Source organism: Micromys minutus (assembly GCF_963924665.1).
Source record: "Micromys minutus genome assembly, chromosome: 3".
Lineage (NCBI taxonomy): Eukaryota > Metazoa > Chordata > Mammalia > Rodentia > Muridae > Micromys > Micromys minutus.
The window spans coordinates 68,731,988-68,757,029 of record NC_137972.1 but is presented as its reverse complement, the minus strand read 5'-3'; the positions used below and the strand labels follow the sequence as shown (position 1 = coordinate 68,757,029).

Below are 25,042 nucleotides of genomic sequence, written 5' to 3'. Positions count from 1 at the left end.
GGGATGGGACTTTGTGTCCATTCTCCCAACTCCATGCTGGAATTTTGTCTAGCTTGAGTTTGCACAGGTCCTACACATGTCATCACAATCACTGAGAGTTGTATCCAGAAAACACTTTTCTTGTAGTCATCCACCACCTCCAGACCTTAAAATCTTTCTGTTCCCTCTTCTATTATGATCCCTGAGCCTTACACTTTTAAATAATCTGTGGGCCTCAGAAAAAAATATCAAGGGAAATTTAGCAGTACATATAGCTAGTAGTCAGTGGTTAAGAGTGCTTTCTGCTCTTGCAGAAAACCATATTTCAGTTATCAGGACCTATATCAGGTAGGTAACTCCATCTCCAAGGGTTCTGATGCTCTGTTCTGGCCCTCACAGGCACCCATATTCATGTCTATAGACATACACATAATTTAAATAATTTTAAAAATACCCATAGCTAACTGAAACTGAAAGTACAAAATTCCAAAATGTTGAGGACCATCAAAAGTACAGCTGGAGAAACTGTATAGCATTAATGCTTGTATTAGAAAAACAAAGAAACGTCAGGGATTGCAAGTATCTTCATTAGGGTTTCTATTGCTGTGTCAGAATCATGTTGGGAAAGAAAGGGTTGATTTGGCTGATACTTCCATATCACAGTTCATCATTAAAGATGTCAGGACAGGAACTCAAGTAGGCTGGGGACCTGGAGGCAGGAGCTGATGCAGAGGCCACGGAGGAATACTACTTACTGGCTTGCTTCCCAAGGCTTGCACAGCCTGCTTTCTTATAGAACCCAGGACCACCAAGGACACAGGGATAATATAACCCATAATGGCCTGGGTCCTACCCTATCAATCACTAATGTAGAAAGTTCTCTCCAGGCTTGACCACTACCCAAAGTTTTGGAGGCATTGTCTCCATTGAGATCCTTTCCTCTCAGATGACTTCATCTTGTGTCAAATTGACAAAACTATACCAGCACAGCAAGCAAGTTGAATTTTTTATTTTAACATCGTCCAAACTAGAAATTCCAGATCCAGATGGTTTCACTGGTAGACTATCAAACATTTAAGAAAGAATTGTGATAGCAACTCTTCACAATTTCAGATGGGGGGGGGGGGGAGAACACGTCTCCTTTATTTTATTAGGCAGCATACATCTTTTTTTTTTTTTTTTCCACTGAGGGAAGCCAAGGAAGGGACCTGGAGGCAAGAACTGAAGCAGAGGCCATGGAGGTACACTGCTCACTGGCTTTGGCAGCATACATCTTAATAAACCAGTATTCTTCATGGGCTCTCTAGACCAGAAACCCTCTAGTTCTGTCTGTTGAGAATTCCTTGAATAATTTCATCTAGTAGCTGAGTGTACCTGGTAATCTGATTGTGGTATCTAAACACCATTATCTAATTCAAAGACTAAGGGCTCCCTTGGGGAATCGCTGGGTTGTGGGGAATCACAAGACAAGCCAGAGGAGCCAGGGAATAAGGATGTAGTTATAGAAAGGTCCCAGGGACTATTCTTTCACCCCCCCCCCCAAAAAAAACAATTTGCCAAAGCTAGAAAAATTTAAATTACAGTAGTTTGCGGTTATAACCCAAGGAATAAGAAATGCTGACTCCATCATACAAATATGATTAAATAAATAAGGAACTGGAAACACTTCCTCCTCAGGTAGCAGATGTAATTAGTAAGCTTGGAAGAATTCTAAGAATAGGGAAGCTGGGCCTTAAGGCATGCCTTTAATCCCAGCACTCAGGAGGCAGGGGCAGGCAGATCTTGAACTCAGGTTGAAGGCTAGCTTGGTCTAAAAAGTGAGGTCCAGTTCCAGGAGAAAGAGACGGCTCTGTCTTGAAAAAACAAAAAAAAAAACAAAAAAAAAAACAAAACTAGCAAACAAAACAAAAGACTAGGAAACAGTTTTAGAATGGCATAGTAGAGCCATAGCTGTTATAGGCAAGCCAATGAGTAAATGCTGCAGGTAGTGGGCAAACATTTAAAGTGTAACATTTATATACAATCAAATCGTCTTTATCTAAATATGTGTTGTTTATAAAGGGAAATTGTGCTTTTACAGTAGAGAATCCTGAAGGACATCACGTTAGTATAGGAAACTGGCATAACATCACTAGTAGCAAAACAAAAAGGCATCTGCCTCCTGATGACAGCAGGATATTTTTTCAAAAGTTCATGTCCTTCAGCTACCAAGGCTGGTGGGGTCTAAGTGAAATGCACAGTTTCACAAATGGGATCCCTAGTCACAACAGTTTTTTGGAGATATCACCCCCAGAAAGCTGGGTAAGGTGTGTGAAGGAGCTCTGTGCAGGTGCTTTGCAGCGCTATGGAGTAAAACTGTTAAAACAAAACTGTGCAACAAAGATGTGTGCCTGAAAAGAGCAGCCGTTTAAGTTGCTCTTTGAGCACCTTGCAGGTAGGCAGTACCTGCTAGGAGCTTTCTGAAATTAAAAACAAAATCACTTAAGGTACAGACATGTGTCTTAAGAAGACCTAAACTACTTGGAACTTTGAAAACTTCTTAATAAAATCATATCTAGTCACAGGAAAAAAGAAAGAAAAAAAAAAAAAACAAAATCATGAACCCCATGGAAAATTAAAACTTTGCCATATAAGCTATTTATACCCTTATCTTTGTAGATTAAAGTGTATACTGCATTTTACATACAAGAGCTTGACACTATTTTGACATCTATTTTGTAAATCGGAGATACCAAAATGATGTGTCTAACTGAGCAGCTGAACTGTATTTGCCCACCTGTACACAGAGTGCTCATAAGATGACTCTGCACCAGTGAGGCTTAGGACACTATATAAATGGAGGAAACTTGACTTACTCAAGTGAAATAGAAAGTAACAATGAGCAGACTGTTTCCAACATATTAATATTTCAAAACCGCTTAAGAGAAAAGGAGAAAACCTGTCTCATTCATTTTTTACTAGTTGTAAAGTTTAACAGTTCACTTTTCTTCCAGTCTTTTTTTTTTTTTATATGCAGGCTCACTAAGATATTTTTATCCATCCGAGCACTGTTATTTGCAAGTGGTAAAAACATATTATTACTCAAAACTATAGCATTTATTAGCAAACATGTATTGAGTTTTATGATGCCATGTTGGCCACTGGGAAAGTGAAACACACACTGTCTAACAAACAATAGAGTCTGGTAGTAGACAGACATGTAGACTGGCCAGATGGGGCAGTTATGCAGGGATTAAAATGTTTTAAGTACACAGTATTGCACTTGGAACTATCCCAGAAGCATTGCTGTGTCTAAGAGAGGCCCATGTAAGAGTAGGTGGGGGAAGGTGGGATTAAGGGGTAGGATGGAGCTTGAAATCATTGGCAAGAGAATTTAAAGGAATTTTCCTTTATTTTGAAAACAAGCCATAAAATACAGGCAAACACTATATACATTGTTTGTTATGTATATAACCTCTGTAAAGTTCCTAACAGCTACTAGAATCCAAATGCCATGCTTTTTTAAAGAAAGAACTTGTTGTAAGTCCGACAGTCTTAGTTAACTCTCTTATCCCTCTTATGTGCTGAGTGCAGTCGGAGGAAGAGGAATTGGAATTGGTGAGTGTGGTTTCCTGCTTGAACAGAGTTGAAAAATATATAAATAGTACTAATTGTTTTTAAATGTTTTATGTGACATTTGTTCCTTTGTTACAAAGATATTGTTCTATTTGTTTTCCACTATGTAAACATTTTTTAATGAAAAACTTCACCTACGTGTACGGCTGATCTTAGTTTTTCTGTTCATTGCTGTATATGTTGACCCTTTGATTTGAGAGGTAAAGGAGAAGACATATTGAAGTAACCTGTAGAAACAATAGCTGTCCATGAGCACAAGGACTTTAAGCTTTTTCTGCTAAGGAAATACACAAAATTCCTTATCTGGCTTTCCAGATTATTGAAGTGTTTTTAGAAAATGACTTCACCCTCAGAGTCCCTGTGATTGTAACACAGAATCTTGTGTTATGTTTCTTTCTTTCAAAAAGATTACATCATTTTTGGTGAGGTCACCTTTTAAGTTGATTATTTCATCCTACATGAAACAGTCTGAACCACAAGGGGGTTCCCTGTTTACAAAAAGAAGTGTCTGTGATTGAACATACACACATTTACTTCTTACCAGGAGATGTTTGATTTTTAAAAGCAGCTGTTACCTGTTTTTCCAAAACAAATATTTTCTGTTGTTTTTTACTCTGGAAAATAAACTTGACTAAAAATAACTTAGCTCTTTGTTGGGAACTAAAACCCAAATTCAACGGATGTCATCATATGAATTTGTAGTCATTTGCTAATTAGCTGACTCCAGTTTAAGGGAAATAGAAAGTCGTGAGTGTTCAGGTTTCAGCATGGGCGGTTAGGAGTGCACGAGAGCATGGTGTGCAGAGGCATCCACTGGTGTCATTTCTTCACTGTGACGTGTTTGTGCATGCTGGTGTGTTTTGCATAGTTTCTTTCCAAATAAGCTTCTCTGTTCTTTATCCTTAAAATAATAGATGATCTTTCATTTGCTCTGTGCTTGCTCATTTTTGGATTGGTATCTGAAATATACTCACTGATTAGCTATAAATGTGATGCTAGGTTCCACAATGAATATCTTTGGGGGAATTATTTAGTTAAGGATATCACTAATGGTTGCAATATGGTTCAAACTGAAATAATCTATTTTATACTAGACCCCACTCTTTACCCTTAAATAATTGTCCTAAATGCTTAATTATCTAGCACTGTGTTGCCCTCTAGTGGTTCTGAAAGTCGATTACTCATGGACCACACTGCTGCAGAGATCCGTGTGGTGGGCAGAACAAGTGTGGAGGTCATTATTACTCCAGTCTCTGAACTCACACCAGGAAGTTGCCAGGAAGATACAGCTCCAGAGAGCCTAGAGTAGGGATATCCTGCATCAAACCATCTCAACACTACTTTTACTTAATTTGGTTTGAGACCAGATTAAGTCCCTCATTCAAAAACTCACTAAAATTGTTGACTCAATGCTGAGACCAAACTGGTTCTTCACCCATCATACCAATGTGTGGCAACTTTCTGCCTTCCTTAATATAAACGTAACTGTAGAGTCTCAGAGAAAGTTTCTGAGTGTGTCAATGTAGAAATCGTGAAAATAAGAAAGATCTCCAGACAGTGTAGTTGATCACATTCCTTAAAAGTTTAAGCTAATTCAGACTCTAAAGATTAAGCCAATTCAAAATACAAAGCAGAACCAGAAATGTAGTCCTCTAGACCTCAGAAAGTTGTTCAAAGCAGTTTGTGCCCTAAAATTGTTGATGGCTCTGATCCAAAGTGAAGAGAAAGGAGACAGCTCCTGGGCCTGTATTGAGGACTTCTCTAGCAAGAGTTAGAAGCCTTGCACTTCTAGACACTCACTTTATTTCATTACAGATTTAGTGGGATGGCTGTAGATCAGAAGGAATATAAGTATATTTGTCTGTTTAAGTCACCAATATCACCATTAATGTAAAGTTTTAACTACAGAAAGTCTGGGGACAGTAAGAATGCTGTCTTGGGTTCATTTCTGTATACCCCTTTAATTATCAGCAGGAGCACTGAAAGCCAGACATGACAAACATGTCTGACTTTCTTCTGTAACAAATTAAAGGGTTCAGAGAAGTAAAGTAATTGCCCCCCCCCCCCCCAGGCTTAAGAAGAGTGAACCAGTGACATTCATCTCAATGCTTTTTGAAAATAGTGGGAGAGGAAATGTAGTCTCATTCAGACTCTAAACTATCAGTCTTCAGGCTACAACTTTATTAGTAAAGACAAATTACAGTTGCCTTTTTTTCTGTTCTCTGAGCCTTGATCTTGAAAAAAGTCAACCTTACTTTAGGTCAGTGTGAGGAAAAATGACTGCCATGCCTCTCACATGGAAGACAGGGCTCTCCTAACATCATTGATTTGACCTTTTCTTTTTTTTTTTTTTGCCAGGAATAGGCAGTCCTTAAATCCCAACATCAGGAGGTAGAGGCAGCTGGATCTCTGTGTGCTCAAGGCAAGGCTGATCTGTATAGCATGTTCTTAATCAGCCAGGGCTACCTAGGCACTAAATGGGAAAAGGGACAAAAGGAAAAAGGAGGAAAATGTTTTAATTTATTCCCAACCTGGCTAAGATATTAATTATTATGCGATACAGCCAGTCAGTATTTAAGTCTTTTGAAAAGTACATTATTTTAAAAAGTAGAGCCTTTCCTTTCAGAAAACTTGAAGAGCAGAATGATATAGATCTGAATGTGCTGTTAACCTAGATCATCTGAGGATAAGCAGGAAGGAAACTATAACAGCTACATGGAATAAGCCACAGCCTAAAGCATTAGTATGTAAGGACTGTAAAGGAAGTAGTTTTGATTCCTGTGCTCTTAGCTTTATAACCTCATGTATACAAATGACTTTGTCTGCCATCAGCCATTTGAAACATATGCAGACTTCATTTAATGTAGCTTGACAATACTTGTAATGATATCAAGTTCTCATTAAGCTATCACACAAGTGTTATCACCCATAAGGTAAGTTTCTATTTTAAGACATGCATCTGGGATTAATATGCTGTAGTCTTAAAGGAGAAAGTGAATAATTAATACAAAGATAGATCTCTTAAATATTTGGCTATTCTCAATATCTTTAAGGTTTTCATATCACTGTTTCAAGAAATAATGATATTCACATAAAATTGTGAGGTGTCACATTTAAATTGAAAGTTATTTTTAAAATATTTAGTCTGAACATAAATACCACATAATTACACTTAGTCTTTTTTTCTGATCTCACAGAATGCCCAGAGGATAAGCAGTTCTCAAGCCACTCAGCCTCTGGCCACACCTGTCGTGTCTGTGACAACTCCAAGCTTGCCTCCGCAGGGACTTGTGTACTCAGCAATGCCGACGGCGTACAACACTGGTGAGCCACCTGGGCCTTCTCCTGGACTCTGCCCTTGCCATGTTCTAAACACGCTGTACTTCTGTAATTTTTTTAGCATGTTTATTGAGAATGTTATATCTGGGTTTTTTATTTCAAATTTAAATATGTTTTTTAAAATGCTAAACCTTTAAAAAGTTACATAAAATAAGTTGATAATAGCATAAAGTAAGTTATTTCTCCAACATGAGCTTTTCCTACTTTTATTTTTAGAGGGGTAGAGGGTGAGACATGGTTTCTCTCTGTAACTTTGGCTGTCCTGGAACTCATTCTGTAGGCCATTCTGGTCTCAGAAGCCTTCCCTTGCTTCCCAAGTGGTGGGATTGAAGGTGTGTACCACCATGTCTGACCTCTTACTGCTTCTTGAGAAAAAACGCAAGTAGCTATTGTCAACTGTGGCACACATTCAGCCAAGGAAGGTAGGAGCCAAGTTGCTCCGGTATTTTTATGAAATCTTTTATTGTACAGTATCCTGTTCTTCCTCAGCTTTGAAATCAGATTTATATTGTAAACCTGCTTTGGGAAAGGGTAGAGGTTTCTTAGGGGTGTAGAAAGTGCCTCAGTGTGGCACACAATATGTGTTTTTCTCCTGTAGCTTCTAGGTTGGTCTGTGTTGTTTGTACATGTGAAGGAGAATGATCTCTTGTTTATCCCCACGGCCAGTGGCTCTACTGCTGAGAAGAGGTTTTCATTTGTTTGGTTTTTTGGGTTTTTTTTTTTGTTTTGTTTTGTTTTGTTTTTGTTGTTGGGTTTTATTTTATTTATTTATTTATTTATTTATTTTTTGAACGTCTCATCTTAAAATGATCTTCACACAGAAGGCTGTTAAGAAAGTTTAGTAGTAGCTGGGCAGTGGCAGCACACACCATTGATCACAGCACTTGCAGTGGGGAATAGGGTAGAAGTGGGCAGATCTCTGAGTTTGAGGCCAGCCTGGACTACAGCATGAGTTCCAAAACAGCCAGGGCTTCACAGAGAAACCCCTGTCTTGAAACACACGCATGCAGAGCGAGAAAGAGAGAGAGGGAGGGAGGGAGGGAGGTGGGGGAAGGGGGGGATATGGGGAGGGATGCTGCTAGCCTAGCCAGATGGCCCATATGGAGAACTGGTGTGCAGAGGGTTCCCTGTTGGGCTTACCATTCTAAGACAGGCAGGAAGCACACGTAGTTTCACTTTCTCCCCAGTTGAGCCAGATACCTGTGGCTCTGGGAGAGAAAGAGATAACACCTTGTCTGTCATCTGAAGGCTGCAATGCAAGGAAGTCTTCTTTATGACCCTCATCAGTGAACTGTGGTAGAGATCACCTAATTTTAGACTTCAGAGTAAATGCTTTGGCATCAGTACTAAAACTGCTGTGTGGAGCTACCTGGAGGGACAATCAGTTTATACCTTTGATTGGCACTTTAACTCCATGGCTAGTTCTTTTCAAACAACTTGTAATGGTCTTGTTGACAAAGCCAGGAGTGACCTTTACCTCCCCAGGTACCTATATGAAAAAACACATTGCTCCAGTCTGTCAATGCTTAGCCGGTGAATTGTAGCCCGTTGTTTGTCTTGCACAGAACTCATTCAAAAAAAGGCCAGAGCTTAAACACTTAGAGAAGTTCTGTTAACATCCATAAGTCACTTGCTGAGTAAGAGATTCTGAGTTAAGGGCATACCTTTTTTCCAGATGAGGAACAGGCACGGCTTAGCTGGTGAGCATGTGTAGGGAAAGTCCTGCACTGTTAGACTTTCTGGTTTGTACTCTGAGAAGGGAGCTTGAGAGGTCCGCTGCACACATGAGTGTAGCTGAGGAAGCCAGGTTTGGATTGAGTGTCAGAGTTAGACTGAGTGCTCTGCATGTCTGTGTCATTGCAGTTATTCCAGGATACTCAGACTCTACAGAATGCACACATGTATAAGCATCTTAAAGTATTGCATACATGTATCTTTGAAAAGTCTCCAAGGAATTACTGAAACACATAAGAAATGGAGTCAGGCTCCCTTAAAATCATGTGACTCTAAACGTTCACTCTCCTTCCTAGAACAGCGGTTTGGTTTTTTTATTTTCCCATGCTATTGTGTATATTATTTTTCTTTCTGTAGATACTTAGTGTCAAGCCCATCGTGCCAGGCAGTAAATAAAAGGATGAATTAAGGAACAACATTTTTTAAAAAGCCTGTGGGTCCCATAGACTCTTCCCCGTGCCCATCAGCTTCAAGACGTGCTCGCATGTGCTCAGTAGTGGAACTGAGGTCTGCTATGAGGACAAGCAGCACTGGGAAAGACCTGTTCTGTTGTGTCAGCACGGACACAGGCAGGAGGCCCCCGGGAAGAGCAGTTAGAGTGTTGAGCTGGAAGAGTGGAGATTGTTGGGTCTGTTACAGAGCATTACAGCCATATTTGTTATTTTCAAGCATGTCATTTTTGGCTCCAGTTGTCTAGTGGTCACAGGAGATAGCTCTTTGGTTAAGACTTGATGCTACTCCATGTTTGGACCCCAAGTACCCACTTCAGGCAGCTCACAACTACCTGTAACTGCAGCTCCAGGCGAGTCCAGTACCCTCTTCTGTCCTCTGTGGGAACTTTACTCATGTGCACAGATACCCAGGCACATAACAAAATAATAAAAACAAACTTGTTTTTTAAGTGAATGCCAATAAGTTGTAGAAAGGTTGTATAGTGGTCCAAGTAATAGTTTACTGGTGGCTTGGACTAGAGTAGTGAATTACACTGGAGCCTCTACATGCTGAAGAGAAAGCAAGATAGAATGGAAGAGAGTTGTTGATGGCTCAGGAAACACACAGCAAAGAAGTAATGTTAACACTCAGTTCCTTGGCATGAGCCATTGGGTATGTTGGCGCCACTTACTAAGAAAGGAAGGACAGTTTTGAGGAAAATATGACTTCAGTTTGAGTTATGCCAGAATTACAGAGATAGCCAAGTGGAACAGGTCAAGTAGGTCACTGGACAGGCCGAGAAGTCAAAAGAGACTGGAAGGGTCAGTAGAGGAGACATCAGGCTGAGACTCTCTGGGCATGTCAAGTATGAAAGGATAGTCACATAGAAACCTGAGTGCCTATTAACTCAGCCTTTTTTTCCCCTTAAAATATATTAATTCAGTTGGAGGACCAACTGCTAAATGTGAGAAAAAAAGTTAAAAGTAAGAGTCTCTGCCACCTTTCCTCAGTACTAAATGGAACCCCCACATGTTAATGATGAACTGAAGAAACTACATGTAAGCAGTGTCTGATATCCTAAGCCTTGGTCACACGGGTTGTGACTGAAGCATTCATAGAAAATGACTTATATGTCATAGAAAAATGTTCATGAATTTGAGGTGACATGTGCATTCGGGGAGCTACTAAAACAAATATGGTTGATTGTGTCATGGTATTAGTTCAGTAAGAAAGCTTCTTTGTTCTTCCTGTCCTGCTGAGCATCGACACGTGTTGGTTCCAGTTCAACCCAGTGTATGTCTTCTTCCCAGAGGGCAGGCATGTCTACATGTGTAGTGATAACATCCTTCTTTTGTAGACTACTCACTGAGCAGCGCTGACCTGTCTGCCCTGCAAGGCTTTACTTCCCCTGGAATGCTGTCTCTGGGACAGGCTTCAGCCTGGCAGCAGCATCATCTAGGACAAGCAGCCCTCAGCTCGCTAGTGTGAGTAACTGAAAATTTCCTGAGCTTTTGCACATAGCCTGCACTTACTTCCTGTCAGTTCTCTTGTTTTGTAGGCTATCAAGAACAAGCCCTGCCACGACTCTTGTTTATGTACATACAAGTGTTGGGAGAAAGTATTTTCTTAACATAGCTCTAGATAGTGGTGTGGATGCTGATTAAACCAGGCATTCCTTTAAGGGATCTGGGGAGTATAACTTTTTTTTTTTTTTTAAGATTTATTTATGTATGTATATGAATACACTGTTGCTCTCTTGAGACACACCAGAAGAGGGCATCAGATCCTATTGCAGATGGTTGTAAGATACCATGTGGTTGCTGGGAATTGAACTCGGGACCTTTTGAAGAGCAGTCAGTTCTCTTAACTGCTGAGCCATCTCTCCCGCCCCCAACTTTTATTAAACATGGAGTCTCCGATGGTACCAAGGGAACCCTAAAACCCAGATGGCACCTGCATGCTCCCTTCTCCCTGCCAGATGAATAAGCCATTGCTTCCCAGCATCATCTCTGAGTCTGTTTCCTGAGAAAAGGTAGCTGAAAACATCCAGGCTCATCTTCCTTTCCTCCTTTACTTTGGAGAAGAGGACAAAAAGCCTCTGCCTTTTGCATTCTCCTTGGATCTTAGTAGGAGAATAGTAGTATTGAAAATATTCTGTGTATGAATCAAGTACCATAGGAGTCATTTGGTTGTTTCTACCCCAGTTTACAAACTACTTCATTCATAAAAGGAATGTTCCTTGTAGGCTGGGTGTAAAGCAGATAGGGTTTATGATGGTGCCCAGAAGAGGCTGGACTCCCTGAACATCAGAAGGAACAAGTACCACAGAACATCCAGAAGAGGGACAGCATAGCACCAGCTAGCTGACTGCTTTGCACCTGATCAGGCCTGGGGCATCTTAGCCTCCTGCCCACAGTGCCCAGAGAGCCAGCAGTTCCTTTCTCTCGGATGCTGAAAGAACTGCACGTGTGGGGTGTGGATTGTCATCAGTAGTACTCTGGAGAATTGTGGTCCCAGTGAGAGTGCAGAGCATCTTAGAGAAATGTTTTGCTTATACAGGCCCTAGGCCATTCTGAGTGAAATCATTAAGAACTGTAGACCTGAAAGCTGGGCATCTGGTGCTGCCTATAATCCCAGCTGCTCAAGTGGTTGAGACTCAGGAGTTTCATGAAGACATGTCTCCCTGGACAACATGGGAGACACGGTGACAAATAAATAACAAGAAAGTTCGGGAAATTAGTAGAAAGTTCTGTCTCACACACTATCACACACATTCCTAGCCTTTCTGAAACTACTTGTTCTCATGAAAAATGGGGGTGACTCAATTTACACTCAAATGGCTATTGGGAAAGCATGAGAAGTGCTTGTCATAGGCCCAGTACAGAAGATCCTAAGGGATGGGGACAGGGGACAGAATTCAAGGTCCATGTTGTTGTTCTTAGACAACACCAGACACTCAAACTTTTCTTTTTCAGAGTTGAAATGCAAAAGTATGGGATCTTAGACCTCATTCTTCCCAGTTTCCTGAGCTTTGTTATATGGGTTAAACAGATGTGCTACCAAACCATCTTACTGCTGTTGTTTCTCTACAGGGCTGGAGGGCAGTTATCTCAGGGTTCAAATTTGTCCATTAATACCAACCAGAACATCAACATTAAGTCAGAGCCAATTTCACCTCCCCGTGATAGAATGACCCCATCAGGCTTTCAACAGCAGCAGCAGCAGCAGCAGCAGCAGCAGCAGCAGCCACAGCAGCAACCACCGCCACAACCTCCACAGCCCCCACCCCGGCAGGAAATGGGGCGCTCCCCTGTGGACAGTCTGAGCAGCTCCAGCAGCTCCTATGATGGCAGTGACCGGGAGGATCCACGGGGTGACTTCCATTCTCCCATTGTGCTTGGCCGACCTCCAAATACTGAGGACAGAGAAAGCCCTTCTGTAAAACGCATGAGGATGGACACATGGGTGACCTAAGGCTTCCTGGTTCATGTTTGTTCTTTGTGTTACTGCAGTGAACTGCCCTACATATCTTAAATTGGTGAATAAGGACATGAGTTCAATATATTTATATGTACATGCATACATATATATATTCCTTTACATATATATGTATGTCAGTGTGAGTGTGTGTATGTGTGGGTGTGTGTTGCATACACAAAATCAGGCACTTACTGCAAACTCCTTGTAGGTCTGCAGATGTGTGTCCACATGGCAGACAAAGCACCCTGTAGAAACAGACCAGTCTGGCACTTCCTTGGACTACTTGTTTTGTAAGATAAAGTTTTTGCAGAGAAACGTGTACCCATATATAATTCTTCCACATTAGCCTGCAGAAACCTAGGGGGCCCCCTATTTGTTTTATTTAACTGTGCGGTGACTGTAGTTACTTCAGAAAAAAAAAATGCTTTGTAGAACAGAGCAGTAGAAAAGCAGGAACCAAGAAAGCAATACTGTACATAAAATGTCATTTATATTAATAACCCAACCTGGCATGGGTCTATTGCAAAGGGGTGCATGGGAAAGGGCTGTTGATATTAAACAAACAAACAATAAACAAAAAGCCCCACACATAACTGTTTTGCACGTGCAAAAAAATGTATTGGGTCAAAGAAGTGATTTTTAGCTATTAAAAAGAGAGAATAGAAAACACGCATGAAATATTCAGAAATACTAGCCTAGAAATATAGAGCATTAACAAAATAAAATTAATATATTAAGTTATAATTGGAATATGTCAGAAGTTTCTTTTACATTCATATCTTTAAAAATTAAAGAAGCTGATTTTAGGTCATGTATATTTTATATGAAAGAAAACACCCTTAATGAATTGATGACTATATATAAAATTATATCCACTACTTTTGAACACATTCTGCTGAATTATTTATATAAGCCAAAGCTGTATGTTGTAACTTTTTTTTTAAAAAAATAGCTTTATCTTGTTTTAACTTTTTAGTTTTATTTTAAGAGGGGAGAAAAAACAAAAATATCTTGCAAGCAGAACCTTGGAAAAAAAAAGCCATGAACACTTATTATTCTATATGTAAATTAAAAGTTGAGCCAAACTTTGTGTATATAGCATCTTAAATATATTATCACCTTTGATGTAAGTACCTATGTATTGTATGGTCACCAGATTAAAAAGTATATTTTTGTGGATTGCCGCCAATTTGGGGGGAAAGGCGAAGTCCTTAAGTAGAGTATTCACTGTTTAATATTTACTATTTTGTTAAATATACTGTACTTTGGATTTTAATTATTAGCCCAGTTTTTCAGAGGATTGTGTAAAGGGGTTTCCCCTCACTGGTGGTGAATGTGTGATGTTCTGTTGTAATCTTTGTGCTGTATGGGGTGAGCATCATTATATATTTTATATGTGTACATAAATAGCAAAGTGGCAAAAAATTGGTGTTAAGTTCATCCTGCATAAATATAAAATGTGTTGTAACAGATTTTATAAGGCATTATTTAAAACTTGCCTTTTGTGAGGGAAAAAAAATAAAACAGTAGAAAGATGACCTGATTTAACTAATATTAGAAAATGGCAGAGTAGTAGATGAGCACAAAGGTTTTATAAGTGGTAAATAATTAGGAAAATATTTGTAGGGAAAGGGATCTTTTTCTTCTTGACTCTAAGATAGAATGATGCAGCTGGTTACAAAATCCAGGAGGGCTTTAGTGTCCCGTGTGCGGGAAGGCACAGGCGTGCAGGGAGCAGCTCTCTTATGGTGCAGACCCTTGACACGATTCTTGCTGTCCTCACGGAAACTGGTGCCACCCTCAGCTTGGATTTTGAACAAGGCCTTACTCTTACAGGGAGACAGCTCGTTGGTGATGGCAAGTTCATCCGTTTACTGGGCTTGTGCCATGAACAAAATTCAAAGTCCTGTATATCTTTTATCCTAGATTTTTAAATACTATTCCTGAAAAAAAAAATGTTTAAAAATGGCTGCTATTTTATATTGAACAATGTTAAGCAGCTACCTGCAGTTTTTACTTACATTTTGCTTTTCCCCCTAATTCCCTAACTTATGCTCCTTTTGATGTTTCCTCATCTGCTGTCCTGACAACTCATCAGCCAGGTTTCCTGCCTGGCACATAGGTATCTGGTACATGCACCGTGGTGAGCACAGGCTGTGCAGTGGAGTCTTCACTGACAGTTTGGGTAGCACATGTTAGTAGAAGCCAAAAAAAGTGGGGATGATGCTTTATCTCCACTCTATGGTCTCAACATTTGGCTCTTACTCAGAAAAGATTAGGTTTTCTTCTTGAAATGTACTGAATTGACTTATAGGCACATTCTTCATAAGATCATACCTAATTAAAATAAGACAGTCTCCCAACACTGAATTTCCAAGATAACCCTTACCACTTTGTAAACCATTTATAGCTTTGAAAGTATTAAGTGACCCTTTCATTATTATTTATGCATGTTCATGAACTTCTGCTGTATATTGGAATAGGAGTTAACACATTCACATTTACTGTCTATTTTCTTGTGTGCCTTATGAGATGGCTTTTCTGACTGTATCTCAATAGTCTTTCTTTCTATGCAGGTTTATAATCAGTACAACTACTGTTTTCTAAAGTAATATTACACAAGGCTCGGAGTTTGTATTTAAATTACACTGACCAAGTCACAATGTATTCCGTTTTCAGGAACTGAATATCTGACTGTTAACCTTTTCCCATGTGCCCAGTGTGATCTGGAGCACACGGGTTTGACATCCTTCACCCAGATGCTCATGTGTGAACACATCCACATCCACAGCTCTCAGTGGAAGCCAACCTAGAGCAGGGAGGACACTGACAGTGTTGCTTTAAACTGACTTTTCTTACCCTTTGAGACTCATGTGTTTTGTATAAGACACCATCACAGGAAAGTTCTCTCCCTTCAGATAACATATTTTATTATTAAAAAGAAAAACAAAAAAAGCTTTTAAGTTGCACTGACGTGGGAAGTCCCCTGGGAACTCTAAGTGGTTCTATACTGAGAGTGAGTGTCACCACCGCGTGCACACAGGTGGACCCAGTCAAAACTCCATCCTTTGAGCCCTAATTCCATCCATTGTGTTACAAAACTAAATCAGGGGTTTGTTCTAAAAGAACAATACATGTTTCACCATTTCCTTTCAACTGTAAAGACGACTGATAATGTATTAACATAATTTCTGTATTAACCATCATGCGCACAAGAAATACATAGTAAATACGGAACCTGAAAACTCCTGGCATTGGATCATAAAAAGCTAGATGATTAGAATGTGAAAAGAACTTTACAAATGTAAAACTTTTATTTCTCTGTAGAAACTTTCTTCACTTTGCTGTGCAAGAAGACACTGCTTTGCTATATTTAAAATGGCTTTTTTAAAAGAGATTTATGTATTTGGTAAATGTTTGTAGTCAACAGTTCACACAAAGAAGCTGTACACGGTTTGATCATGTAAAACCGTTTGGCGGCACAAGCTGGACTTTGTTGCCATCCTTGAGATGAACCTTTTAAGAAAAATAAGTTAATCCCAATTTTTCCCTGAATGTGTTGTTTTTTCTTCATTATACAATAAATATCATAGTGAAGTTTTTATCAAATGGTTAAGACAATGCTAGAGGTTGTTGTAAGCTATTTGTCTCCTGCACTCGCTCCAGTAAAGATGGCCTGGCTTTGACCATACATCCAGACTCTGTCATGTTTGCCTGGGGAAAGCAGTAGGTTCTGGCATGGCCACCAGGCATCCCTGCTCCCCAGTTTCACCCTGTGGTATCTAGACAGCCGTAGAGGCTGTAGGGAGCAGCCAGCCATCTGCTCACCAGTATCAGCTGGCTGTGTTACGGTTCAGTTAAATCCAATGGGTCTCCAAGAGCTACTCTACTCGTGGAGAATAGCTTCAAGTGCCGAGGGCAGATGTTAGCACTCACTATCATGTTCCTGTTTATCTTTAAGGTTTACAGTGTGAAGTTAACTTTGCCCAGATTACATACATAGCACTGAGGTCAAGGCAAGAGTCGGGTACAACTTTGGGGGTGTGTTTTGCAGAGATGGGTGTCTGTTGCAGCACGCCAGCAGATCCTTCCCACTTTCAGATCTTAACTGAACCGGAAGCCAGAAAAGCTCCAAACAGTTGTCCAAACCCATAGTTTAAAAAATAGTCCTATTCCTCCCTTGCCGCGTGAGCCAGCTCCTAGCTAAGCAGATTCTTGTGTCAAATCAAGTTAATTTTTTGCACTGGTTTTTGCTTGCTGGCTATAATGGGGCTCTTATTAGCAGGTTTTGAAAGCTGTTCGAGTCCTGTGGCTAAAAATATTCTAATCACAGCTGCAGCTACTCACTATCAATTCACTTTGAGCTCCTAGTCAGCTCCCATGGGCGCCTTGCTCTAAACCTTTATCTTGGTTATAAGCTGATTGTGTGTCTGAGTGGCAACAGCCAAGAAAGTGATTTTCCAAGCCCCGTGCCAGCTGGAAGGCTGCAGCCCACCCCCAGCCACCTGTCCAGCTGAACGCCACTTAGCTGTGGATGAGTCTGCTAGTGACTGGGATGAGGTGCTATATTTAGGCGAAGAGCCCAAAGTGATGTGTCCTAGTTGGTTCTGGAATTGATGGTGTCAGTGTGTCTTGCTACAGATGGCTGTCCTTTTACAGGGTGAAGGCTCCTGCTAGGCTTCACTGTAAAGTGCTTTCTCTGTAATGGCTTAAGTATTTTGGAGGTAACTTGAGTACTAGGTTTCCCTAACCTTTACCCACTTAACATTTACTCATTTAAGAATTTAAATTTAACAATGATGGCAATTTCCCAAATCAAATGAAACTGTGAATTCTCGGATTAAGAGAAAAGAATTAGGAATAATGGGGATAATAAGGAAGGACACTGTTCAGTGGTGTCAGCCTCGTGCCATCATGAACCACCTCTTATTTCCCTGAAATAATGCCAAGTCCTTAAATGTAGAACTCGGGTGGTTGCACATCTGGCCCCAAACCATTCCATTCACTCCCTACATACCAGGACTCATAGTCCCTATGTTCTGCCCTGAGTGCTTTGATCACACTAGAAAGCATTCCCTAAAACACACCTGCCTGATGTCCCGCTGACTCCCACTTCCTTTCCTGGTGTCAGCTAAGGAAGTGTTGGCCCAGCTCAGCTAGAGAACCTCTCTGGGAGCCTTCTCATCGTCTCCTAGCCTATCAGCACCTTGGGGGCAGGGGACAAGGGCCCTTTCTAGTTACCACATCACCTCTTTGTGGTCTGAAGACCTAAAGTCTATGTAGATGGAGTACAAATAAAAAGTAGCCCAGGATGTTACTAACACCAGTATCGGGCGCTCACAGCTGCCTCTAACCCCAGCTCCAGTGTCCTCCGCTCTCCCCGAACTTCCAGGGCACCTGGATTCATAAGCACATAATTTCAAAACTTTAAAAAGTCTTTTCAAAAGCGCCCCAGAGAACTAATTACCAGAAAATGAACTCCATGTTGTGTTTTTCACAGACTTGCCTTAATTAAGAAACATATTATGTAGGTCAGTGGGCCATAATGCAGTTTACCACTTAAGTCTGTCCTTTCCTGGCCACATAAGGATGCACACAGCAAGAGCCTGTGGCAGCTTGCCCAGGCTCCACAGGAGACAGAAGCTACTGTCATCTACTCCAATGCTGTCCCTTCTTTAACTGTTACCAATATCCACATACTATAAAAAGAGGGAGAAGCATGTTTCCTTCACAGAAGAAATTATTTTATTCCACTTGAGAAAAATAGAGAAATACAAGTTAAAACGGTAACATGTCTAAAACTCAGAGACATGCTGATATTATTGTGTAGCACCGTGGTCTGCCTAGACAACACACATCTCTGAGCCAAGCCCCCCTCCCCCACCCCTCCAACCCCGCCCTCAGCAGGCAGGGACTGTGACAATCATTTGACCCCATCCAACCCCAGGAGCCCTGACACTGTAGAGCCCTTATGTTCTACCTAGGAACCCACACCGGGCTGTATACAGGCGGTAACGACGAGTTCCCAACACTTGAGACAGAATACAGGGAGAAAAAAAAATTACATTCTCTGCCAAAAAAAATATATTTTCCCATGGGACTCTGAGCCCTGCTGATGAAGTTAATGCCATTTAAGAGAAACTTCGAAGCCACGATGGGCTTGAGCGTCCAGATAGAAATCACTTACATTATTGTTTCTTGTACCAAGATTTATAGGTTCATTTTTGGCCTCAAAATACTTAATTCTGAAGGTGATTTATATTTGCTTTTGTACCCTGGGTGGATTGTTTTTCAGACAGGACGATCAGTTCAAGTACTGTCCTGCTCCTCCGGTCAGATTTCTAGGCCTAAGTATCAAGTTGCTAACCAACCCAGAAGCCTGCTAGCCTGACTGCCCTGAGTCTGAGACCCCAGCCACCTCTGCCTGTTCTTGCTGGGACACAGCCAGCTGTCTTATACACCCCTTACAGGACTTGGATGGCCAACTGCCTTCAGGGAGACCATGAGCCTATTGCATCCTCCAACATCTGGTGGTGCTTTCTACAGCCTATCACTGCCAGAGTTATCTTGGTGGATAAGTCCCCCAAAGGCAAATATCATAAAGGCTTGGTCCTCATTTCAGTGTTGGGAAGGAGTGAATCCTTTAAGAAATGGGGCCTAGTGGGAGAAGTTAGGTCACTGCAGGCAGAACTTTGAAGGTGATACCTGCACCCAAGTTCCTTGTCTCCTCTTCTCTCCTCCCTGTCCTATGAACAGTCTGTTCTACCACACTCTCTCCTCCATGATGTTCTCACCATAGCCCCTAAACCATAGCACCAACTCAGGCCATGGACTGACACCATGAGCCAAGATAAACCTTTACCACTGGAGATTATTTTGTTACAGTAACAAAGCTGCTGACACTGTCTGATTTTAACACTGAGACACAGCATCTGCACGTTTAAGGAGGCAGCGGGAAGAACTCTGCTTCAGGGGCACATGGTAGGGGTTGGGGTGGGACCCACTGTTCTTGACAATGATGGGCTGGCAACCAGTTTGCTTCAAAGGTCCATGTGTTAGGACCTTAATGGTGGATGTAGTCTCTTCAAACCGCTTGCTGATAATAGCTGCTTCCCAGGTGCCAACTGGGAGAACCCAGGGAGCCACCACCACAGAGATGCTCCTAGTGTGACTCTGGGAGGTGGAGCTTAAATCAAAGGAGAGCAGTTTGGATCTGGGGCTTTCTCACTTTCCTTACTGCCTCAGTGAGGCCAAGTGAGGTGGCAAGCATGTCGGCTGTCAACCGTGACAAATTCAGGGACATACTATATAGCACCTTGATCTAGACACAGGGCATGTCTGAGCCCACCTTTTCCCTTAGCAGGCAGGGACAATGTGACAGTCAGTTGGCCCCATCCAACACTGGGGCAGGGGGAGGAATATCACAGATCCCATGTCACATTCTACTTAGGAGTCTGCACAGAAGGGTTGTACAGTCCCCCACCCCAACATGTCTTCAAGAAAGGACCATGACTTTTATGTAAATGTCTCTCTTGCTGGGATGGGTGGATGTCTGGGCTCCTGCATCCTTGGGGTTGGCCAAGCCATTCCTCAGTCTATACAATCCATGGTGTCCACGCATCTCAGGAAGCAAAATTCAACACCCTCAGCAAACAGCTGGTGACAGTTACACACATCAAGGGCCAATTGTCACAGCCTGCCAACTCTAGTGAAGAATGGGCTTAGGCCCCTGCTTGGGTGGTGGGGCTGACCTGGTTGTCTGAGGCGGGGAGGGTAGGCACTGGTACTGCCAACCTGGGGGCTTGCCCTGGAACTGGGCTCAGTGCCATCGAGCCATTGGGGACAACAGTTGCGTTCAAGCTATTTGAGGCTTCCCCGGTGGCTTGTATTTTGAAGTAGACGAGATAGAACACAGGCAACACGATGCCAATGAGAAGCATAAGGAAGACCGCATTCCACCACTGAATCCCACAGTCCGCACCGTCAGCTGCTGGCTTCTGGGTTCTGGGGAGCAGCGGCTCATCTGGGGCCTCCACACAGCAGCTGTCACTGTGGAAGACATCAGACTGCACGGCCCGCTCAATGTTCTCATCAATGCCCTTGAAGAAGTCCGTCAGCTGGTTGCCCTGCGCAGTTGGCCCAGCAGCGCCTTCGTCTTCAGGTAGTTCTACCAGGGTCACCCTGGTCTCGGAAGGAGAGGCCCCAAGGGGCCTTAGTTCTTGGTGGGTCTCTGTGAGGACCCCATGATTTCTCACTGGAATCTTGATTGACTTCAAAGCATACAGGTCTTGTTCTCTGATGAAGTTGTTCGCTTTCTTGATATCTGCAACCTACGGAAGCCATGCATTATTAACATGCAATGCTCCTTAAAACCAGTACCAAGCAGAGACCTCTGGTCTGTTGGGGCTCCTGTGGAGAAGCCCATGAAGGCTCGAAAGACACCCACAGCCAGCTTCATTTCTGCTAAGTAACTTAGGCTTTTGATTTCTTGGTCTTTCGTTTTTAACCTCTTAACGAATATCTTAGAAACCAACTGTTCTACACTGAACAGTTTCCAATCAACTTTGGAAAGTGTTGTGACTACAACAGAAGCTTTGGGTGAAACAGGACCAATGCTGTCACCCTTCCTGTCTAACTCAGTGCCCCCATCTCACACCAGAATCCCGCTGAGCAAGTGGCCAGACACGCTCACGGAACTCCAAGCTGGCTCTGGGCACACATTCGGAGTCTCTGCCACCTGAGAGTGCTCCCTCAGCACTTTCCCAGAAGCAGGGCAGGCACAGGAACTGAGTTCCTGAATAGAAGTTAATTTAGCTCGGAGAGAGGACACTTCTCATGAGATGCAGGTCAGGCAATCGGCCATCAGCCAGGCATTTTGGATTGAGATTTTCCTTTCCCAGACTAAGGTCACAGGACTGGGACTGTGGATTTTTATCAAATAACACAAGGCTTCTAACGGAAAAGAAGAGACGGGAAGCCAAATTTTAACACCCCCCCCCCCCCGCCAAGCTGGGGGAAAAAAAACTTCTCTGGGGAAAAACGGCCCACAGAGTTGCCTGTCAGGTCCAGCACGTGTGCAATCGCTCTCCTCAGCAGCCATGTTTATAGTCTTACTGTACTGGCTGGAGGGATGCTTTTCACCTTGCTCTCAAAAAAACAAGCTGGACAGCTTCCACTCTGTGTGCACTAAATGAACGGCACATGTGTTCACCTCCAATGGAACTAGTTAGTGGAGATATTAAATATCCGTTCTGGGTTTCTTAGAGACATGAAAGAGAAGTCTATCTTTCAAGACTTTGTTGAGAAGGCCTTTTTTTTTTTTAAAGCCAGTGGTCTATAAAGCATATGTTATGCCAAGGAAGCAGATTATAAGATCCAAATACAAAGGCCGGTGCAATAGAAAGATGCTATGTGTCCCTGGAGACGGGCCTCTATTTGGGAAAGACTCCCACACCCACACAGTCTTTTTGCTCATTTGGATCTTTTCAGATAAACCACAGTCAATTTTTAGGTGATGAAGTTTTGATTTTTTTTTTTAACTGTATAGCTAATGCAGCCTTGATGAAAGCTGCTGTCAGTGTATAGCATGTATATACCATGTGTATAGCATGTGCATGGCATGTATATAGCATGTGTATAGCATGTGTATAGCACGTGTATAGCACATATATAGTACGTGTATAGCATGTGCATGGCATGTACATAGCATGTGTACAGCATGTGTATAGCATGGGGTCAACAACATGAAACAAACTGTTTCAATGCAGGAGAAAAGAGCGATTCCAGAAACACTTTCCAACTTACTTTGCCACTGTTAATCACTCTGAGTGCTAAAAACATAATTAAAGAGAAAGATAAGGTTATACAAACACACAGCACAGAGGCTAGACCATGCACTTCTAAGATGGAGAAGAAAAAAAAAACCGCTAGTCAGATTAGCTACTGTCAAGCAAAGGTCAGAAGACTTTAAGTAGTAAGAGAAGCATGCCACAGATGCATCTCCAGCCCTTCTTCACGGTGTCCCTGTGCAGGGCGGGCCAAAGGAAAGCACACCCTGACCTCAGGTTCCCAACTAACTGGCCCTTCCTGAGCTCAGGGTTCCAAATGAAGGGTGCCTCCACCAGCTTCCAGCCCTGGCTATGTAAGATCCTAGTCACCTCTGGGTGTCAGGAAGGACAAGGAACCCTCCTAGAGTGACTTCCCTGGGTCTCTCTCTCAAGCCTGGAGGGCAGAGTGCTGAGTCAGCTTACTTTGCAGCCATACTGGAGAGCCAGCTTGTTGAGACTGTCTTCCTGGGCCAGCTCCCGCTGCAGCAGCACCGTGTGGCCTGCTCCTGGCGGTTGGCTGCTGTTCTTCTGGCGTTCCTTGCCCCGGGGTCGTAACACCACCTGATGTGACTCTTCCTCGGAGGAGTCGGCCGAGTCCCCACTGCCATTCTTGAACATGTACACGTGACTGTTTGGAGTCCTACAGACAACAGCCGGGCCTTGGAAGGTCTTGGCTAACCCCTCCTTCTGTCTCATTTTTTCTTAACTGAAAATCAAACCCGGAGTTAATTCCACACAAATGCTATTCTCCCTCCTCTGGCTTCCTAAAGAGACCTGTCTCATTAGGAATGTCCTCATATTGCCAATACCCAGCAAACAGCATCAGAAAGATAACATCCGCACACCTGCCCACCTGATACTGAAGCAGAATAAGATCACACTTTCCCTAACTGCTTACTTACTATGTGTAAAAAAGATTCCCACCCTTCTTCCCCATCCCAGCTGCGCTTCCCCTAGCCCACCTAAGAAGCCACTTAATGTCTCAGCGTTGTGAGAGGTGAGCTTCCTGACAGAGAATCTTACATTCAGAATCTTTGGACTAAAACCTCGTTAGGCATCCCAAGGTGTCTTCTGGGGAAAAGGCCACGACACAGGACAGAAGCTGAGAACAACCAGAGTTCTCTTATTTTGACCCTGGCTGACTTGACCTAAGAGGCAAGTAATGGAAAAACCTATCAAATTTCAATTTGCCCGTTTCTCACAAGTCACTCTGGACCCATTTCACCCCATGGTTCCCTTATTGTCACCCAGAGTCAAACGCCAGAGCCACAACTAACCTTTCCCTTCCAAGTAGCTGGAATGGGACTCCAGGGGTTCCTGGTGATCCCTTCTGAGTGGCCCTTTAAGGAAACAACCAACCTTGGCGCATCTCCCTCTGGTCTCAAATTCTGTGCCTCCGGCACCCGGGGCGGCCAGAAGAAGCCTCAGTTTCCCTTCAATGACAGGTGGGCTGTCATTAAACAGGACACAAAACAAATTTGAGACGTCCCCGCCCCTGGGCCTAAACAGGCCGGGCCCCAACTTTCCAAACACATATCCTGCCACTCTCGCAAGCTGGCACCGGCCCTCCGTAGACACAGGTACTGACCCTGAAGTGGCAGCCCACCATCGAGCCCACGGTGACAAGCGACCCCAGAAGCCCTAGCCCCCCGCAAGTCAACCCAGCGGACCCCCGCGGCAGGTTCGGGTACCTCGCTCCCAGGCTCCAACGCCACCGCGCCCGCCGATTGGCTGCAAACGCAGGTCTTCCGGGGGCGGGGACTAAGAGCTAACCAATGACTTCAGAGGAGGGCGGGCTCTGGCAGAGCCAGGAGATGCTGAGAGGTCAGAATGAGCACTGCTGAAGGGGCGGGCTCTGATGGGCGGGGCTCCAGCGTGGACCCTGGACCTTTGCTCCTCTGTGGGATCGTCTCGGCTGTGCCCAGTTTCCCATTCTGAGCGAGGTGTGGAACTTGCCCTCCTTCGCGGTGGCCAAGGCTTTCTGCTAAACCTCGGTCTTCTTCCGGGCGGGAGAGTCCTTGGACCCATGTGTGTCCTGATCCGTGGACAGGAGACTACCCAGTACGGCGGCACGCCACTCGGGAGACCTGTCCCAGGTAGCCTGACCCTGAATCTTTAACCCAGTATCCTTTGAGGGACCAAATGGTTGCCAGCCCCTGCCCGGAGATAAACAAAAAAGTCCAGGGATGAGAAATATTGCCGTGACAACATAGACGAGAATTGAATAAAAGAGAATATGTATTATCTGGCTATCCAGAGAGCTCTTGCTATTTGGAAAAGGGAGGAGAACCTGTGGTATTGTTTTGTAACAAAGACTAAAATTCTTAATGGAGTAAGACTCATCCAATGAATAAGGAAGAAACTAAATGACGTAGGCCTGCAATACACCAAAGAATGGCTGGCAGCTGAACCAAGGTGTTAAGACTCTCTGGGAATCAACATTAAAACAAGAGCCCAGAAATTCTTCCTGTGGTTTAGAATAAAACTAAAAGTCTTACTCTACATGTCTAAGGCCAGGAAGGCACCGGGTCATGACCCTCTCTGCCAGCCACAGGACTCTTCCTTCTGGCTTTAAACATCTGGTGTTTGTTTATCTTGCCAACCAACCCAGGAGGCTAGCCTTGCTAATACACCCA

At 42.9% G+C, this 25,042-nt stretch overlaps 2 protein-coding genes across 11 annotated transcripts in view; one reads left to right on the top strand and one right to left on the bottom strand.

Moving 5' to 3' along the window:
* The window catches only part of MEF2A (myocyte enhancer factor 2A), a 117,828-nt gene extending 101,558 nt beyond the window's left edge, over nucleotides 1-16,270 (top strand). For 4 of the 6 annotated variants that reach the window (XM_080914113.1, XM_080914112.1, XM_080914114.1 and 1 more), the window contains 4 exons: nucleotides 3,553-3,576; nucleotides 6,792-6,918; nucleotides 10,457-10,583; nucleotides 12,192-16,270. In XM_080914113.1, coding sequence (XP_080770239.1) covers nucleotides 3,553-3,576; nucleotides 6,792-6,918; nucleotides 10,457-10,583; nucleotides 12,192-12,573 — 660 coding nt within the window. In that variant the 3' untranslated portion in view covers nucleotides 12,574-16,270. The remainder of the gene's footprint in view (nucleotides 1-3,552; nucleotides 3,577-6,791; nucleotides 6,919-10,456; nucleotides 10,584-12,191) is intronic. The other 2 variants (XM_080914115.1, XM_080914116.1) reach the window with 1 other exon arrangement.
* Nucleotides 16,271-18,492: 2,222 nt separating this feature from the next.
* On the bottom strand, nucleotides 18,493-24,108 carry LYSMD4 (LysM domain containing 4). 5 transcript variants are annotated; one of them, XM_080913873.1, is made up of 5 exons: nucleotides 24,098-24,108; nucleotides 23,684-23,856; nucleotides 23,430-23,554; nucleotides 22,830-23,112; nucleotides 18,493-20,909 (listed from the first exon to the last, which is right to left on the bottom strand). In XM_080913873.1, exons 4-5 carry the CDS (start codon nucleotides 23,100-23,102, stop codon nucleotides 20,301-20,303), a joined length of 882 nt encoding a protein of 293 aa, XP_080769999.1. In that variant the 5' UTR covers nucleotides 23,103-23,112; nucleotides 23,430-23,554; nucleotides 23,684-23,856; nucleotides 24,098-24,108; the 3' UTR covers nucleotides 18,493-20,300. The 5 variants fall into 5 exon arrangements, with proteins under 5 accessions (XP_080769999.1, XP_080769998.1, XP_080770000.1 ...); XM_080913876.1 differs by lacking the exon at nucleotides 24,098-24,108 and adding an exon at nucleotides 22,384-22,409 and having other exon boundaries at nucleotides 20,820-20,909; nucleotides 23,684-24,029; XM_080913872.1 differs by lacking the exon at nucleotides 24,098-24,108 and having other exon boundaries at nucleotides 23,684-24,029.
* Between the last annotated feature and the right edge of the window lie 934 nt (nucleotides 24,109-25,042).

Bases quoted from the DNA above. Each gene is read 5' to 3' on its own strand.
- LYSMD4 (XM_080913873.1), bottom strand. From the start codon at position 23,102: ATGAGACAGAAGGAGGGGTTAGCCAAGACCTTCCAAGGCCCGGCTGTT. The intron at 20,910-22,829 runs GTAAGCTGACTC...TGGCTTCCGTAG, and splicing joins CTCTCCAGTATGGCTGCAAA to GTTGCAGATATCAAGAAAGC.